The following is a 17,672-nucleotide window of genomic DNA, read 5'->3' as shown; positions in this document are numbered from 1 at the left end:
TATATGTGTGTGTGTGTATGTATGTATGTATGTATGTAAGTGTAAATAAATAATAAAATGATCCAGTGACCAGGGGTCCTCTCTTGCTCTCCATCTCCCAACTAGCTGTGTCCCATGCCTGGAATATCTTCCCTCCTCACCTCCACACCTCATGACTTCCTCCAACACTCAGCTCAAATCCCACCTTCTGCAAGAGGCCTTTCCTAGACCTATGTCACCCCACTGCTGGGGCCTTCCTTTGGAAATTATTTCCCATTTACACTGCATCTTTACATATGTGGTGGCTTCTATGTTGTCTCCTCCATCAGGATGTGAGCTCCCAGAAGGTAGGGCCTGCTGTTTTGACTTCTCTTAGATCCTCATGCTTCAGCACAGAGCCCAGCACAAAGTAAGTACATAATAAAGCTTGATGACTGACAGATATTGGGAAGTCACCCCTCTCTCAAAACCTTTTGATGGTTCCCTAAGGTCCATGGAACAAAATTCAGACCAGCTAACCTGGCATTCAAAGACTTCCACAATCTACCTCTCTCATCCTCCTCCTCCTTTTACTTGGTCTAGCACATACTATAATCCTGTTCTCATCCCAACATATAGAGTCCAAGTTTCATCAACCCTATGCTTCTGGCATGCTGTTTCCCCATGCCTAGAATAACCTTCTACCTATACCTGTCAAAATCCTATCCATTCTTTAAGGCCTGAATACTGCTTCTTCAAGGCAATCCCTGATCCCTATGCCATCTTGGTAACAATCTTTCTCCCTTACAAATCTTTCAAAGGATCTTATGTACACATCATGGCATAATGGAAAGAGAACTGGACTTGGAGACATCGACTCCAACCCACGATTAAACAATTAGTAACTATGGAACCCCAGACAAATCATTTAGTCCAGTCTATTTTCTCATCCATAAAATAAGCAAAATAGGACTTCCATATCTATCTCCCAGTGTTGTTTTGAGAAAAGGTAAATGTCATACAGTGGGGACGGCATTGACCCTGATGTCAGCAAAACCAGACTCAAGTCTGGCCTCTAATATCTACTATGAGACACTTTTCCTTGAATATAAACTTCCTCACTTGTAAAATGAGGGGGCTGACCTAGATGTCCACCTCTAGACTGACCGAGGATCCCATGACCTTAGAACTCTATTCAAATGTGAGTTATTTATTCCCTTCTTGTGTGCTTATCTTACATTATTCTGTATCATATTTCTTTGGGTAGATTTATACATTCTCCTAATAAGATTGTAAGTTCCATGAGGGTAGGCACTATTAACTTGTCTAGAATTTCTATTCCCTCCAGGACTTGGCATGATGTTCTCCACATAACAGACATTTAATAAATGTTTGCTGAAATGAGTTTAAAGGGTGGAGGGATTTAGAGATTTCTGCTTTTGTGTTTAATGGCTTTTTTTTAAATCTTGACAATATCCCATTAACAGAAATCACTTAGCAATTCAAAGTCAGAAAAAGCCAAGCTTATGTACATGACTGTGGCTCCAGGAATGGAAGAAATCATGATTAAACAGAACTGAAACAGATGGTAGAAAATAGCCTTAGTCTAAAAAAGGGAATAACGATACTAGATGGGACAAAGGGGAGGGAAGGGGATGACTAGAAATGCTGATATTCTTGTGTGGAAAAACTCCAATAAGATCATCTGTTTACCTACCCTCCATCCCTCTTCCGTTGCCAAAATCATTTAATCCTCATGTGAAAATTGAATGTTTGGTCAGATATTTTGGGATGTGATGGAAAGAAATGGGTGCAGCAATGAACTGGGACCAGGAAACATTAGTTTGTTCTGGTTCTGACATGACCTATGTGAGCTTGGCCAAGACACATGCCCTCTCTAGACCTCAATTTCCTCATCTGTCAAATCGAAGTTTTGGCTATATGTCCTCTAAAGTACCTCTCAGTTCTAAGTCAGGTTTTAAGGGTTCAAAACAGGTCAATTAGCCAGAAACAAAACAAGATTTTTTTTCTAAACAAATGAAAAGGTATTTGGCTTCACAAAGCAATTCAATATCCGAATTCTCAGGCTATCTCTGGTTCCCGGGAACAATCTTATTTACTTTAAGAAGGTAAACAACAATTCCACAGAGGTTCTAATGTGAGAATTACTGTAGGGTATTTTAGCAATAAAGTACCCCCATTCTCACCCCATCATCAACTCCCCTGGTAAACTAGCTTTCTTACTGGAGAAAGAATCAATGAGGAGACTCACTATTCACTCAGAGGCCAAAGTAGACAAAAGGGCTCTGTGAACTAGCTCTAACCTGTGGAGGAAGGCAGTCAGAGGGAAAACTGAGTAAGTAAGTAAATAAGTAAGGGAGAAAACAGGGAGCCAGGTGTAGCATCCAAACAGAATTGTTTATTTTGTAAAGGGCTCTGTGATACTTCTTGACAAGTATTAACTTTCTCAGTGAAGGGAGACCAGGCGTATTTGGCAAAAGGAGTGAAAGACAGAAGACAAATATATCAGAGATATTATTGTGGAAAAAAAACAACCAACTTGGAAACAAGTTATGAGTACAAATCCTATCTGTTCCACTTACCATCTATGGGACCTTGGGCAAGTCCCTTTACCTCTACTGGGCATCATTTCAGTAAAATGAAAGGATTGGACTGAATACCCTCCACCATTCTTTCTAGCTCTAAATCTAACCTATGATCCTATAAATGAAAGTACAGAAAAAAAGAAGTTAATTAAATGAATGACAGACATAATGAGATACATTCATCTTTTAAAAGTCACTCTTGAGTCTTCAGTTTTGAAACAGAACTTTTCATTTAAGTTCTAATTTAAAAAGAAGAAAAAATTCAATTCATAGACTGAAATAAGAATACCTGTTGTGAATGAAGAGATCTATACATAAAATCTACCTGTATAAAACCTGATTATAAAATCTGGGGAAATGAACATGAGAAATCATTATGGTGTAAAAAACAATGTTATCCCATGAAAGCCAAATATATAATGGATCTAGAGATGCATGTATGTAATTTTAAAATATGTGAGATAAATGTGTGTATATATACACATATATACATATACACATACACAACATATACATACATATATGTCTGCGTCTACGTCTACATATACATATACATACACATTAGTGTGGAGGTACTGTCCGTATGGAAATTCTCTTTACCCACAGAGTTTATGGGGCATAACTTTAGAAGGGTAAGTCGAAAAAAGGCACTTGCCCTAACAGGGTTAAATAACATCTAAAGCCACACAGCTGGTAAGGGTCAGACAAGTTAAAACAAGGTCCTCTCAGCTCCAAGTCCAGTCCTCTACATGACTACAGTGCCGTACATTGAGAATTTAACCAAAACACCCAACTCCAGGTTTAAGTGTTCAGTTTAAAGCAAATGCACAGGGCTCTAAACAATAGAGATTTTGACCATCCTTCCCAGGAATCTGCATTTGCACTCATATTTACCCCAAAGGAAGGAAATTCCCACAAACTGTAAAGGAGGAGCTCTCCAAGTTTCCAAACGTAGGTAAACCAGCATTATGAAACAGCAAGACAAGTTCTGTTTACAAGTACACTCCAACAAGGAACAAACCTTTACAGCTCCAAGCTTCTCTTTCCTGAATTTTTCCAAAGGCTTAATCAGGGTCTCCGTTACACTTAATGCCTAGAGAACAAGGGTGATAACAAAAGGGCAGAGTGTTAGATTCCCACGGAGGAAAAAGTGAGCATTACATTTCCATCCACCCCACCCCAAGCTCAAGTGAGTAACATAATTAAAGCTTCATCTCATCCTGCCAACAAACTGATCCCTTCTCCACTTCAGAAAGCACCAGAACTTTTTTAAGAGTGGTGAAGGAAGACAAGAGTGGGGGGAAACTTGACTAAAATATGCAATATTTCTCTCTCCTTTCTTCAAGGGAGGACTCAGAGAGCCATCTCTCTCATAACAAAGGGGTCTATCACCTATATCAACAAAACACTTCTGTTTGAGATTTTCTCCCCCCCAAAATTTAAATTTACCACATTCCTTTTTTGGTAATCAGATTAAATTATCTATAGGCCTATAATTGTGGCTGAAGTCGGAACCCACAAGATTCATTGGTTAATACAACTGCCCATTCTACCCAACAAATATTCTATTGTATTTTATTTTTTATGGCCCATATCAGATTAAAATATAATTGAGAAATATTTAACAAATGAACAAAGATACAAAATGAATAACAAAATAAAAAATTAAGAAAAAAGTAAAACAGAATATTACATTTAAAAACTAAGTCAACGTGTGGCCTTTAGGGATCCTCATGCACAGATTAGTGGCCTCCTTTCTATTTGAGTTTGACTCCACTGATCTAGACATTTTGCAGATGAAGAAACTGAACCCAGAAGTTTAGTGACTTGCCCAAGGTCACACAGACAATAAGTAGCACAACTAGTTTTTGACCAATAAATACTTTATAATATATCAAGAAAGAATCTAGCATGGTGCATTGAGGGCTGAACCAGGAGTCAGGAAGACCTGAATTCAAATTCCAGCTCTGAGACTTACTACCTGGATAACCTTGGGCAAGTAGCCCCAAGTAACTCAGTTTCCTCGTCTTTGAAAGTGCAGATGATAAACAGGAGCTGCAGTACCAACAGGACTGTGGTAAGGCTCGTATGAGAACATGTGTAAAGTACTTGGCAAACTCCCAAGTACTAGAAAAGTATGTATTATCAGCACTGGACTGCGGGTTTCTTTGGTGTAAGCAAACTCTCCCAAAGAGTAAACACCTTCTAACAATGCAAGTCATCATCTTCTCGGTAACTTAACAGTCTTAGAGAATTTCCTACAATAAAATCACATGGCCATTCCTTATGCCTATTACCAAAGCATGGCTATTTCTAAGGTTAGCAGAAGATATTAATACACCAAAAACATTATGTGGTTGGTGGGGAGAGGAGGGTTATGTCACACTGCACCCTCAGCTTACAACATCAAAAGGAAAAAACTTATATGGGAAAAAGGTTGGCCCCAGAATAGCATCTCCCAGTAATCTCAACTTGTGGACCTTGCCCAAAATGATGCGCATCACCCAGAGAATTAAAGGGACAAAGGCAGAGCCAGATCCTGTTAGATACTTAAGATATGATTCAATTTACAAACAAAACTTATCAGAAATTCATCCTCATGTGAACAATGATTTATACCTATCCTTGCTCTCTGTAACCTTTCCTAGATTCTCGAGTCCTAATTTAGCAGAGGGCTTGTTTTTGTTTTTTGGTGGTTTTCTCAGAAAACCAGAAAGATAATAAAACTTCTGTGGAGGTCACAGCACTCTAGAAAGATAGGAACCTTGCCTGTTGGATGCTGCCAGTAACGTACCTTCCTTGGACCATGACTGACTTGCTGCCAAGTTGCTGAACTAATAACATTAACAAAATCAATTTTAAAATTAAATGTTATTTTTACCATTCAAGCAGCTGAGGCAGATGAGATTAAAATTATCATTAACGTCATTAATATTAATACTATTACTTACACCATACAGCACCTTAAAGTTTGCAAAGCATCAAACAAACCTCATCTCATACAAGCCCCTCAAACTTATGAAGTAAGGTACCATCATGTCAAATCAAGGAGCATTTATTAAGTACTTACTATGCTCCAGTCATCAAGGTGACACAGTGGATAGAGTGCCAGGCCTGGAGGCAGGAAGACTCATCTTCAAGAGTTCTAATCCAGCCTCAGATACTTATTAGCTGTGTGTCCCTGAGCAAGTCACTTAACCTTTTATGCCTCGGTTTCCTCAATGAGCTGGAGAAGGAAATGACAAACCACTCCAGTATCTTTGCCAAGAAAACACCAAATGGCTGTTTTCACCAAATGAAAGAGTCAGACACAACTGAACAAAAATGCCCCAGGCACTGTGCTAAACTCTAAGGTGTAATCATTAACCAATAAAGGAAGACTTCCACAAGTTAGGCAGCTTGCCTATGGTCATACTGCTAATGTCAAAAGTGAGATTTGAACTTGGGTCATCCTGACTCCAAGACCAAACACCCTATCACCTCAACTACAGTGCCTCTCACAATGAGAGGGGTGCTAAGTCCCCCAGTAAATCCCAATATCTAGGGGCAGATAAGTAGCACAGTGAATACGGATGAAGTCGGGCAGATTCAAATTGGAATCCTGCCTCAGATTCATCTGCAAGAATTAAAAACTTGAAAGTCTAATTTTCCCCACTTGGATATATGAGTGTGTGTATGTAAAGATACACATACACACACACTGAATTGTTCACAATGTCTCTGAAATGTTGCAGTATACCACACACACACACACACACACACACACACACACACACACACACACACACACACACACACACACACTTTGTATTACGATTCAGCAGACCTGGATTTTGGTCCAGGCTCTGACAACCTTAGCTGCTGTCCTCTTGACAGGAGTTAGTAGGAAGGGCTAAGGCTACAGAACATTGCATGTGCTGTTAGGATATTGCATAAGTTAGCTGGCTTTGTTATAGTGTGTTTCTTTGTTACACGAACTTTGTTCAGCCCTGTGTGTGGGATGCAGCATATCAGAAATGACTGTTTTTTTTTAAATCACAATAAAACTATTGCAAAAATTACATAATGATTTAAAAAGAGGAGAGAGCAAAAAAAGCACAGTTAAGGAAGGGAGTAAGTGATAACGACGTTAAGCAGAGAGGCAACAGTAGGGCCAGAAAAGATGAGAAAAAGGAATGCTGACCAGCTCTCACCAACAGCCCTCACTACTGAGGGAATTTTCACAAGTCACCTGTCCTCCCTGGGTCTCAGTTTCCTAACTTGTAAAATAAGGGAGTTGAACCAGATGGCCTCTGCATTCCCTTCCAGCTCTGATACAATGAATGACAATTCTTAGAATGCTTAATATCTGAAGGACTCATCATCTTTATGTTTAAGCCATTTTCATCTTCCTCTTCCTCCAGTAAAGAGCTCAGCAAGTTCCTTGTGGCACGCACATGAGCCAGAGTTCTTGAAGACTGTACCTGTACAGCATCAGCTCTGGCAGGTCCCAGGGCGTCTGCCTGTCATCCAAGTACCACCCCCTCTCCCCAGCTATGTTTGGAAAAACCTATCATGTTGGCAGCTGGGGCAAATCTACTGAAGTGAAGACAGTTTTGGATCTTGGGTTGGGGAAGATTGCCCTCCCTAATGAAACCACAAGTCCTTGAAGTACTTAAAAATCTGCCTATTACTAACAAATTAAAGTTCCTTAAGGGCTGTGACAGCTTCCACCACCCCCTCCATTCTGAGCACAGAGGTAGCCTAGTGGAGTGGATAGGGAAGTCAGGAAGTCCTGGGTTCATTTCCTGCCGTCTGACACATGGCAGCTGTGTGACCCTGGGCAAATGATACAATCTCTCAGGGCACCAAGAGACTCTCTAAGGATAGAGGTTACAGAACAGGAGCCAAGATGCATTTGCAGAGGGGAATTCCTCATCAACAGTACCCTCAACCAACGAAATCATGGAGGGGTGGAGAGAGGGGGAGGAAGGAAAGGAGAAAAGGAGGAAAAGGGTGGAAGGAAGGACAGAAAAGAAAGAAGAAAAAGAAGGTGAAAAGAATGGAAAGAGAAGGAAGGAAGGAAGGAAGGAAGGAAGGAAGGAAGGAAGGAAGGAAGGAAGGAAGGAAGGAAGGAAGGAAGGAAGGAAGGAAGGAAGGAAGAAGAGGAGAAGGGAAGAAAGGGTCACATAGCTACTAAGATGTATCAGAAGCAGGATTTAAACTCAGGTCTTCCTGACTCCAGATCCAGTGTTCCATCCACTGTGACACCCAACTATTTGAAGACTGATTGTGATGCGCTTTAAATGAGGAGGAAGACTTTAAACAAGGGAGTCTGTTTTAATCTAAAGACAATGGGGAGCCACTGAGTCACCTTAACAAGAGTGTGACGGCACCTAGTCTTTATCACTAGTAGTTGGCAATGCCACTTTTTTTTCTGTAGCTATCAAGAGATGTTTGGACAGTGGTTCTCTTTGTTTCCTCATAAATCTGAAAATTGCAAACAATATTACCTTCAACTAGTCACTGAACTTTTAAAACTCTTAAAATATTTGGATCCATCTTGTCAATACAAAAAAAAGTATTCACTCGATGAAATGGCTTCTGCCAACTGTTTTCATTGTGAAGCTTTCTGGATCAACCTTGAACTCAGAAGTTTCCTTTTTTTGTTCTGCAATCTTTGTAGCTCATTCAGATCCTCATTCAGAATGTTCATTTGGATTTTTTTCAGAATTCTTCACATGAAGAAATTCACATAATGTGAATTTATGAAAAGTAAGAACTGTCTATATATACTTCTTACCACTTTCTTCCATCCAGGAGAATTAACTATCTCAAGGACTGAACCCAAGACAATAAACAATTCCAAATTTATGCATACCCATTATCTCTTCCTTTCTGTCTTTTACAGAGAGAGAAAAATAAAAAGACTGCTAAGCAGCTCTTTTTGTAGTAGCTAAGAATTAGAAATTGAGAGGATGTCCATCAAATGGTGAATGGCTGAACTAGTTGTGATATATGATTGGAATGGAATATTATTGTGCTATAAGAAATGGTGAGCACTATGATTTCAGAAAAACCTGGTAAGACTTACATGAACTGATACAGAGTGAAGTGAGCAGAACCAGAAGAACACTGTATACGGTAACAGCAATACTGCACAATAATCAACTGTGAATGATTTAGCTAATCTACAATGATCCAAGACAATCCCAAACAGCTCATGATGAAAAATGCTATCCACCCCTAGAGAAAGAACTGATGCCGTCTGAATATAGATGGAAGCATAATTACTTTTCACATTCTTTGTTCTTTTGCTTTCTTGCACAAAATGACTGATATGGAAATGTTTTACAGACTATACTTGTATAACTTATATCAGAATGTTAATCATCTCAAGTAGGGGGGGAGAGGAGAAAGAGTGGAATTTGGAACTCAAAACTAAAAAAAGAAATGTTAAAAATTGTTTTTACATGTAACTGGGGAAAAAATAAAATATTATTATTTTAAAATTTTAAAAAAGCCTCATAAGGCTAATCATTCTATCCATGCTCTACCTGTCTCCAATAAAACTTTCTAGCCATCATCACTTTCTTCTCATGCATCTTCAACCTCTCCTTTCCTGTGTATGTATGTGTGCATACGCTCAGGTATCCCCAATAATTATTTTTTAAAAGCTTTATGTTGATCTTTCAAACTTATACAGCCACTGTCCACATTTCTCTGGTACCATACTTGCTTAAAAAGTTGTCCATACTCCAGGCTTCCATTTCATGTTCCTTTCACTCTCTCCTTATGCCCTGAACAACTGGGGCTTCTTTCCACACCTTTTTAGTGAAATAGCTCTCTAAAGACTAGCCTTTTCTAATCATCAAATCTAATGACTTATTTTCTCAATCCTTATCCTATTTTTCTTCTGTAAAAAAGTTACAGTGATGACTGTTCTCCATTTCTAGATCTCTTACTTTCCTTGGCCTCTACTGGTTCTCCACCACCCTCTACTGGTTCTGAATGAATGAATGAATGAATGAACACTTATTAAGCATTTATTTTGTGCCAAACTCTGCAAATACAAATTGAAAACAATGAGACAAGTTCTCAAGCAGCTCACAGTACAAATGGGGACCTGCGGCTCATAAAAGAAAGTTCAGCTGCAAAGCAGATGGAAAGGGTCAGAAATTCTGCATAGCATGTAGAAAGGTCTAGACTTCCTTAAGTTATATAACTAAGTGAAATGACCACTCATACTGCTCCTTCTCCATTTCTGTTGCTAACCCCTCACCTTTCCCATGCTGGAAGGCTTGCTATTAGCATTCTAGGTTCTCCAAAATCTAGTGGCATCCTACTTGTCCAAACCTCAGCTCCCCCTATTCCCTATCTGTACTAGTCCCTGATTCCAACTTTTTCAATGAGTAATTTACTTTTAAAGCCCAAAACAAATGTCATGTCCCTCAAATCCTTCCCTGACCCATGAGTCAGTAACCTCCAAATTGATCTCCCTGCATCCAGTTTCTCCCTTCTCCAAACCATGTGCCCTATAGTTGCCAAAGTGATATTCCTAAAACATAGGTCTGGTGCCACTCTCCTTTTAAGATGATTCAGTGGCTCCCAATTGGCCGTTAGGTTAAACCAAACTCCTTTATTCAAAGTCTTCCTCCTCATTTATAGACCTTCACGATCAGCCTCATCAGTCACTTGGATGGCACAGTGAGTGGAGCGATGAACCTGGAGTCAGGAAGACCTGAGTTCAGACCCTGATTCTGATATATTCTGTGACCATAAGCAACCTCACTTAGCCTCTGTCTGCCTTATGTTCCTCATCTGTAAAATGGAGATGATAACTGCACCTACTTGCCAGGGTTGTTGTTAGGGTCAAATGAGATATCTGTAAAGTGCTTTACAAACCTTAAAAAACTTTGTAAATGCTAGCTATTACAGGTTGATTATACCTGACTAGGCTGCAGTCATACCTGGACCTGACCTTCCATTCCTGACCTGGAGTTTTTGCACAGGCTGTCTCCTACGTGTGGAATGCTCTTTCTCATCGCCTCACAGTTTCATGGAACTTTTAGATCGCTTCAAAGTTCTGGCCCAGTCCCATTTCTTGGTTTTTCTAATTACCCCAGATTTAGTGCCCTTCTCAATCACTGTGGTTTTTTTTTTTATATTTCATATATCTGAATGTATTATCTCCCTCTACTACAGGGGATCTTAATATTGGAGGGATATCCTTAGAGATTGGTGTTATGGATATATACACTTAGATGTGGGAAAAATGTACATCCTAATCTTCACTAACCTCTAAATGAGCATTTCCTTGAATTATGAATTTGGTAACAAACAAAAAGAGCATTAGAACTCATCAGAATGTCCCAAAAAAATGTTAGGAACCCTTGTTTTATTAGAATCTGAACTGCTTAGAGGAAGAGGCTCTCAATTCTATATTTGTATCCTGCTCATCTACCACACTCCCCAGTTCTTAATAAATGCTGGACCATTGAACTGATGACACATTCCCTCAAGCCACACACAGCATTTAGCCTGTGCCTGTCGTACTCATCTGTCATACATTATTTTGGACTACAGTTAATCATGTATGTGTCATATCCTATACACACACTTTTGTGGTTCAGCTGTTTCAGTCCTGTCTGACTCTCCATGACCCCATTTGAGGTTTTCTTGACAAAGACACTGGAGTAGTTTGCCATTTCCTTCTCCAATTCACTTTACAGATGAGGAAACTGAGGGAGACAAGTTTAAGTAACTTGCCCAGGACTGCATAGCTAGTATCTGAGGCCAGATTTGAACTCAGGTCTTCCTGATTCCAGGACTAGTGCTTTACATCCACCGTGCCACCTAGCCGCCCCCTATACACACATACTACATTACAAATTCTGGGAGCACAAGGGTCAAGTTAATTTAAACTTTATATCTCCTGCAGTGGCAAGTAAAGTACAAACAACAGTCACTTAATAAGTATTTGTTAAAATGATGTAAAAATCATTTCACATGACGGTGAAATGAGAGTGACAATATCTCCAAAGGAGGGAAAGCAGACGGAGAAGAGAAAGCTAACGTGTTCTATCTTCGATTTCCATGAACTTGAACCTTGTGGAAACCAGAGATGAACTGAGTTGAACGGGGGAGGAGGAAAGGAGAAGGTGAGAAAAAATCAGTTTAGGACAGGACCAAGGAAACAACAGGAGAAAAGAGGGGTGACTTTTGTTTGTTTGTTATAAAGGATGGGCAAAAGTGCCTAAAATGCCTGACCTAGAACTCCAAATGTTCTTTAAGTGAAATGCATCCATTATACATAAGTGAGATGCAGTCCACAGCTGGAAGGAGATAAAGTCCACAATTGTGTCTCATGCACAGGAACCTTGGAACTCCTCTCTTCAGAAAGAGTTCTCTATCCTAAACCATGCTTTTTAAACAATGGCTCACAAAATTATACATGGCCTTTCCACAAAGACCCAGTATTACACAAGAGCAATTATAGGTCATTACACTTGTCTGGTATACAGAAATAATTTAATGCTATTTTTGTCTACCCAGAGGGATACAACTGGTGTGGGAAAGGAGTAAAAGAAATTTCTGATACATACATTGTATCTTAAATAACAGGTTTACATAAAGAAACAGAAAAGTGGGAAAACAGAAAGACCACGAATCAATTAGCCTTCACTACATTAAGGGGAAAAAAAACAAAAACATTAAAACTCAACCTTATGTGCCTTCTTATCAATCACTGTAAAATTCTGAAAGGCTTAGAAGATTATTGAGAAGTCATATAGTTCAACGTGATCAAAAATCCTCTATAACATCTCCAACAAGTGGATATCCAGTCTCTATCTGAAGACATCCAATGAGGGAGAACCCACCACCAACCAAGTCGGATTCTGGACAGCTCCGTCACAAAGCTTCCACCAAAGCAAAACCTGCCATTCTATGACTCAGAAGAGATACACAGAAATCTGTCATGTAAACAAAATGATCAAATGTCTAAAAACCAAGAACTGTTACAGGAAGGTCAAAGAGTTAAGACTATCTTGGAGCTTCTCTTTAACATGGCCAATTATAGAACAAGAGATAATACTTACTGCCAAACAATCTAGAAGCTCCTTTTCACACTATTTCTCCTACACAAAAAACAAAGATCATATTAGCTTGCTCTACAAGCTCAGAGTAGACGAGGGTAAAAACAACTTTAATAACTTTTTAAATGCATAAAAAGTTGAGAATAACTCAGCACATATTTACACTGTAGATAAGATAAAGTTGTGCTATGTAATAACAAGCTCAAGAACTAGGTCGGACAGAGGGAAAAAACTGATATTAAAAGCAATCATTAATTGTGTCTATGACCTTGAGCAAGTTAATTCAATTCCACTGTCTTTTAGGAATTATAACTTTTTTGCTTTATATGTATGCTTTATTATCATACTCTAATTAGCTACAAAATTACATATTGTTAGAATGAGTAATTACATGAGTAACACTTCTCACATGAGCTCTTTTTTGTGATTACCTCACTATTCTTAAATAGAATTATATTTCTACACACTTTATTCCACACATGACCATAGTAATTTAATAAGTAATAAATCTATCACCCAGGTAAATGATGTTGAAGCCAACATGACACATGAACACCCATGATGATTTTTCCTTGTATTTCTGTCAAAATAGTAGAATCCATAAAATCCCTCATTTCATATAAGAAAAAATGTACACACATATATAATATCTAATACATATTATGCATATTATATATATGTGTGTGTATATAGACATACATGTGTATATATGTGTATATATACACACCAAAAAAGAATTATAAAATGCATTGGGAATGAGTTTTCCTTTTTTAATATTATTTTTTCCAATTTCATGTGTAAACCATTTTTAGCCTTTTTTAAAATTGTGAGTTCCAAATTCTCTCCCTCCCTCACAACACTCCCCCCTATTTGAAGAGATAAGTAATTTGATACAGATTATATATGGGCAGTCATGAAAAAATGTATTTCATAATAGTCATGTTGTAAAAGAAAACAGACAAAAACTAAAATTTTTTAAAAGTATGCTTCGATCTGCCTCCATCAGTTGTTTCTCTGGAGGTGAACAGCATTTTTCATCAGAAATACTTCAGTCTTAGATCACTATATGGCTGAGAATAGCTAACTCATTCAGTTAAGCATCATACAATATTGTTATTACTCTGTACAGCTCTCTTTGTACTATGTACAAGTTCACTTTATATCAGTTCACATAAGACCTTCCAGATTTTTCTGAAACCACTCTGCTTACTGTTTCTTATAGAACAACAGTACTCCATCACAATCATATACCATAACTTGTCCAGTCATTCCCCAACTGATGGACATTCCCTCAATTTCCAATTCTTTGCCACCACAAAAAGAACTGCTATAAATATTTTTATACAAGTACGTCCTTTTTCCTTTTTTACTTCTTTAGGATACAAACCTAGTAGTGGTATTGCTGAGTCAAAGTGAGCATAGTTCCAAATTGCTCTCCAGAATGACTGGATCAGTTCACAACTCTACCAGTGTCCCAATTTTCCCACATTCCCTTCAATATTTGTCATTTTCCTTTTCTATTATATTATCCAATCTGATAGGTCCAAAGTGGTACCTCGGAGTTGTTTTAATCTGTATTTCTCCAAGCAATATTGATTTAGAACATCTTTTCATATGACTATGCATGTCTTTGATTTCTTCATCTAAAAACTTCCTCTTAATATCCTTTGACCATTTATCAATTGAGGAATGACTTGTATTCTCATAAATTTGAATCAGTTCTCCACATATTTGAGAAATTAAAAATTTAGAAGAGAAACTTGCTATAAATTTTCACCACAGTTTTCTGATTTCCTTCTAACCTTGGCTGCACTGGTTTTGTTTGTGCAAATGCTATCAAGCTTATCCATTTTACATGTTGTTAAGCTCTCTGTCTTTTGTTATGTAATAAATTCTTCCCTTCTCCATAGATCTGACAGGCATACTATTCCATGCTACCCTAACTTTTCTATGGTATCACCCTTTATGTCTAAATAATGCACCCATTTTGACCCTATCTTACTATGCAGTTTGAGATATTGCTCTATAACTACTTTCTGTCAAACTGCTTTTCAGTTTTCCTAGTAGTTTTTGTCAAATAGTGAGTTCTTGTCCCAAAAGCTTGGCTCTTCAGGTTTATCAAACACTAAATTACTATGGTCATTGACTACTGTGTACCTAATCTACTCCACTGATCCACCATTCTATTTCTCAGTCAGTATCAGATGATTACCACTTTATAATATAGTTTGTGATTTGGTGTGGTGAGGACACCTCCCTTCATCTGTTTTTTTCATTTATTCCCTTGATGTTCTTCACCTTTTGCTCTTCAAGATGAATTTTATTATTTTTTCCAGTTAAAAGTAATTTTGAATAGTTTGATTGACATGGCACTAAATAAGTAAATTAATTTTTGCAGAACCATCACTTTTATTATGTTGGCTTGGCCTATCCATGAGCAATTAATATTTTTTTCAGTTGTTCAGATCTGACTTGGAGAATGATTCTCTAAGAGCTTTTTTTAAAAAAACACCTAAACAATTGTCTTCTTCATCAGAAGCAAATTCATGCTCATCACACAAGAGTGAAGACCAATTAATCAATATCTATCAATTCTAACTATGTGCCAGGTACTGTGCTAAGTGCTGGTGATAAAAAGGGGGAGGGTATGTCAGGAAACAATCCCTGTCCTCAAGAAACTTGCAATCTAATGAGGGAGAAAATATGCATAGGCACAAGATAAATGGGAAATAATTAACAGAAGGAAGGCATTAAAATTAAGAGGAGTTGGAGAAGCTTTCCAATAGAAGGTGGGGTTTTACCTGGGATTTAAAGGACACCAAGAAGGTCAGTAGCTGGAGTAGAGAGAGAGAGCAGTACAAGTACAGGGGATAGCCAGAGAAAATGCCTGGTGTGGAGAGAAGGGTGAAATAGCAAAAACTCTTACACACAGGAATAATGGTTACCTAATTTCACAAAGTTGCCATATAATCATCTAACTTCAAAGAAATATGGATCGATGTTGAGAAAAGCATTCATCTAACATTGGAACATTGTCAATCAATGATTTCAAATTGGTAGAAGCCAAAAATGATCTCTTTAGAAGTCTTTAGATATGACCTTGTAAAAGCTGTGGATCTCCATCCTGGAAATTCTTCAGTTCTTCTTTTGGCGGGGACCAGCCTCCAGGAAATTAAGAGGTGACTGGATGAGAAACCTAACCCAAATAGGATTAAAGGATTAATGTCAACCTGGAGAGGTTTCTAGTAGTCCAGGGCTCTGTACCAATAAACTCTGTCCTAGTCAACAGATCAACAACTTGAATGAAGACCTAAGAGAGATACACATCAAATGTACAGGCTGAAAAGAAAAGAAAGAAGAATGGAAGGGAAAAAAAGCTAGTAGGGATAGCAAATACTTTAGATGTCACAATCAACATTTTTTTAAACCTCAATAGTCTGGGACAACAGGACAAAACTAACAAAAAGAAATTTAATGGAGATTCATGGAATGTCCTACAATTGGGTCCAAAGGCTCAACTGTACAAGTAGAGGATAGGAAGGACCTGTTTTAACAGTTCATGTGAAAAAGGCTTCGAGATCTGCTTGCCTTTGCCAAGCTGCTGCTCAAGTCTGGGCTGCCCTCTCGCCTCCCCTCTTCCACAGTTTAAAATCCCTGGTTTCTGTCCAGACTTAGCAGAAGCACCCCCTTTTCCCTTAATCCTATCTTACTCCCTCCAGCTCCTAGAGCCTTCCCTTGCAAAGTTATCTTACATCTATTCTGTATATGCCTATCTATATACACACATTGCCCCTCTATTCAACTATAAGCTCCTTGACTGCAGGGAGCACTTCATTGTTATCTTTGCACCAGAAGTACCTTAGTGTGATGCCTGGCAACTGGGCTGAGTAAGCCACCTAGGAAGCAGAGGTGAAGACAGAGTACAGTCCAGGCATGGGGACAGCTCGGATAAACGCACCAAAGTGGGAGAATACTGAATGTAGAGAGAAGTTAGTAGTTCAGTTAGGCTGGAATGGAGAAAATGCAAAGGGAGAGTCATCCGACATAAGACTGGAAGGTAGGTTGGAGGAATTCAGGAAGACACAGTAGAAAGCAGTAGCAGAAAATAGGTACGGCGCAGGGAAGTTCAAGGCTGAAGATGGGCAAAAGAACGGCAGAACATCCAGCTGAATGAGGGGCGGACCTTTGAGAAGAAGGGAGTACCACAATGCAGCGGGCGACCCTGTGTGCACAGCAAGCTTCCACTGCTGGAAGCAGTCAACCACAGGTGACTCCATTGGCAGAATGGAAATGAGGGGACTCCTGTTTTAGGAAGGAGGGTAGACTACAGCACCTCTCTGGCCCACTGCAACGCTAAGGTTGTATGATTCCAGGTATGTGTGTGGGGATCAGTGCTGGAAGAGGAGAAAGAGAAGAGGCCTCATGTAGAATGTGGCCTTTTCCCTGAGATTTCAAGGCAACTAAGCATTCTGAGAGGTGGGGCTGAGAAGGGGGTGCAATCTGGACACCACAAATATGTAAGGTGGAGTTGTCACTTATGAGGAACAACAAGTAAGTGCATTTGGGTTGAACCGGAGAGTTCATGAAAGAAAGAAAACATGCATTTATTAAGCACCTACTATGTGTCAGGCCCTGCACTAAGTGCTTTACAATTGTTCTCTTATTGGTTTCTCACAACAACCCTGGGAGGTAGGTGCTATTATATTTCCCATTTTACACCTTGGGAAACAGAGGTAAACAAAAGTTAAGGGACTTGCCCAGGATCACACAGCCAGTAAATGTCTGAGGTCAAATTTGAATACAGTTTGTCCTGATGCCAGAGCTGGTGATCTAGTCACTGTACCACCTTTAATTCAAGAATAACTCATGATTCAGGGACCCCAATAGCATATATGAATGATATAGCCCATGAGTTTTTTCCCCCCTATATGGTACAACATTTGGGGGGGGGGGCAGGGTGTAAGCATGAGAATGGGAGAAAATAAAAATATTATGTTTTTATGAATTAAAAGAATAAGAAAATATCCTAATC

At 38.8% G+C, this 17,672-nt stretch overlaps 1 protein-coding gene across 2 annotated transcripts in view; it reads right to left on the bottom strand.

Annotated features, from left to right (window-relative positions):
* ARHGAP10 (Rho GTPase activating protein 10) overlaps positions 1–17,672 on the bottom strand; it is a 364,988-nt gene that overhangs the window by 220,423 nt on the left and 126,893 nt on the right. For both annotated transcript variants that reach the window (XM_072621216.1, XM_072621217.1), the window contains exon 4: positions 3,586–3,657. In XM_072621216.1, coding sequence (XP_072477317.1) covers positions 3,586–3,657 — 72 coding nt within the window. The remainder of the gene's footprint in view (positions 1–3,585; positions 3,658–17,672) is intronic.

Source organism: Notamacropus eugenii, chromosome 6 (assembly GCF_028372415.1).
Source record: "Notamacropus eugenii isolate mMacEug1 chromosome 6, mMacEug1.pri_v2, whole genome shotgun sequence".
In the NCBI taxonomy this organism is placed as follows: Eukaryota; Metazoa; Chordata; class Mammalia; order Diprotodontia; family Macropodidae; genus Notamacropus; species Notamacropus eugenii.
This window is presented reverse-complemented; position numbering and strand designations above follow the sequence as displayed.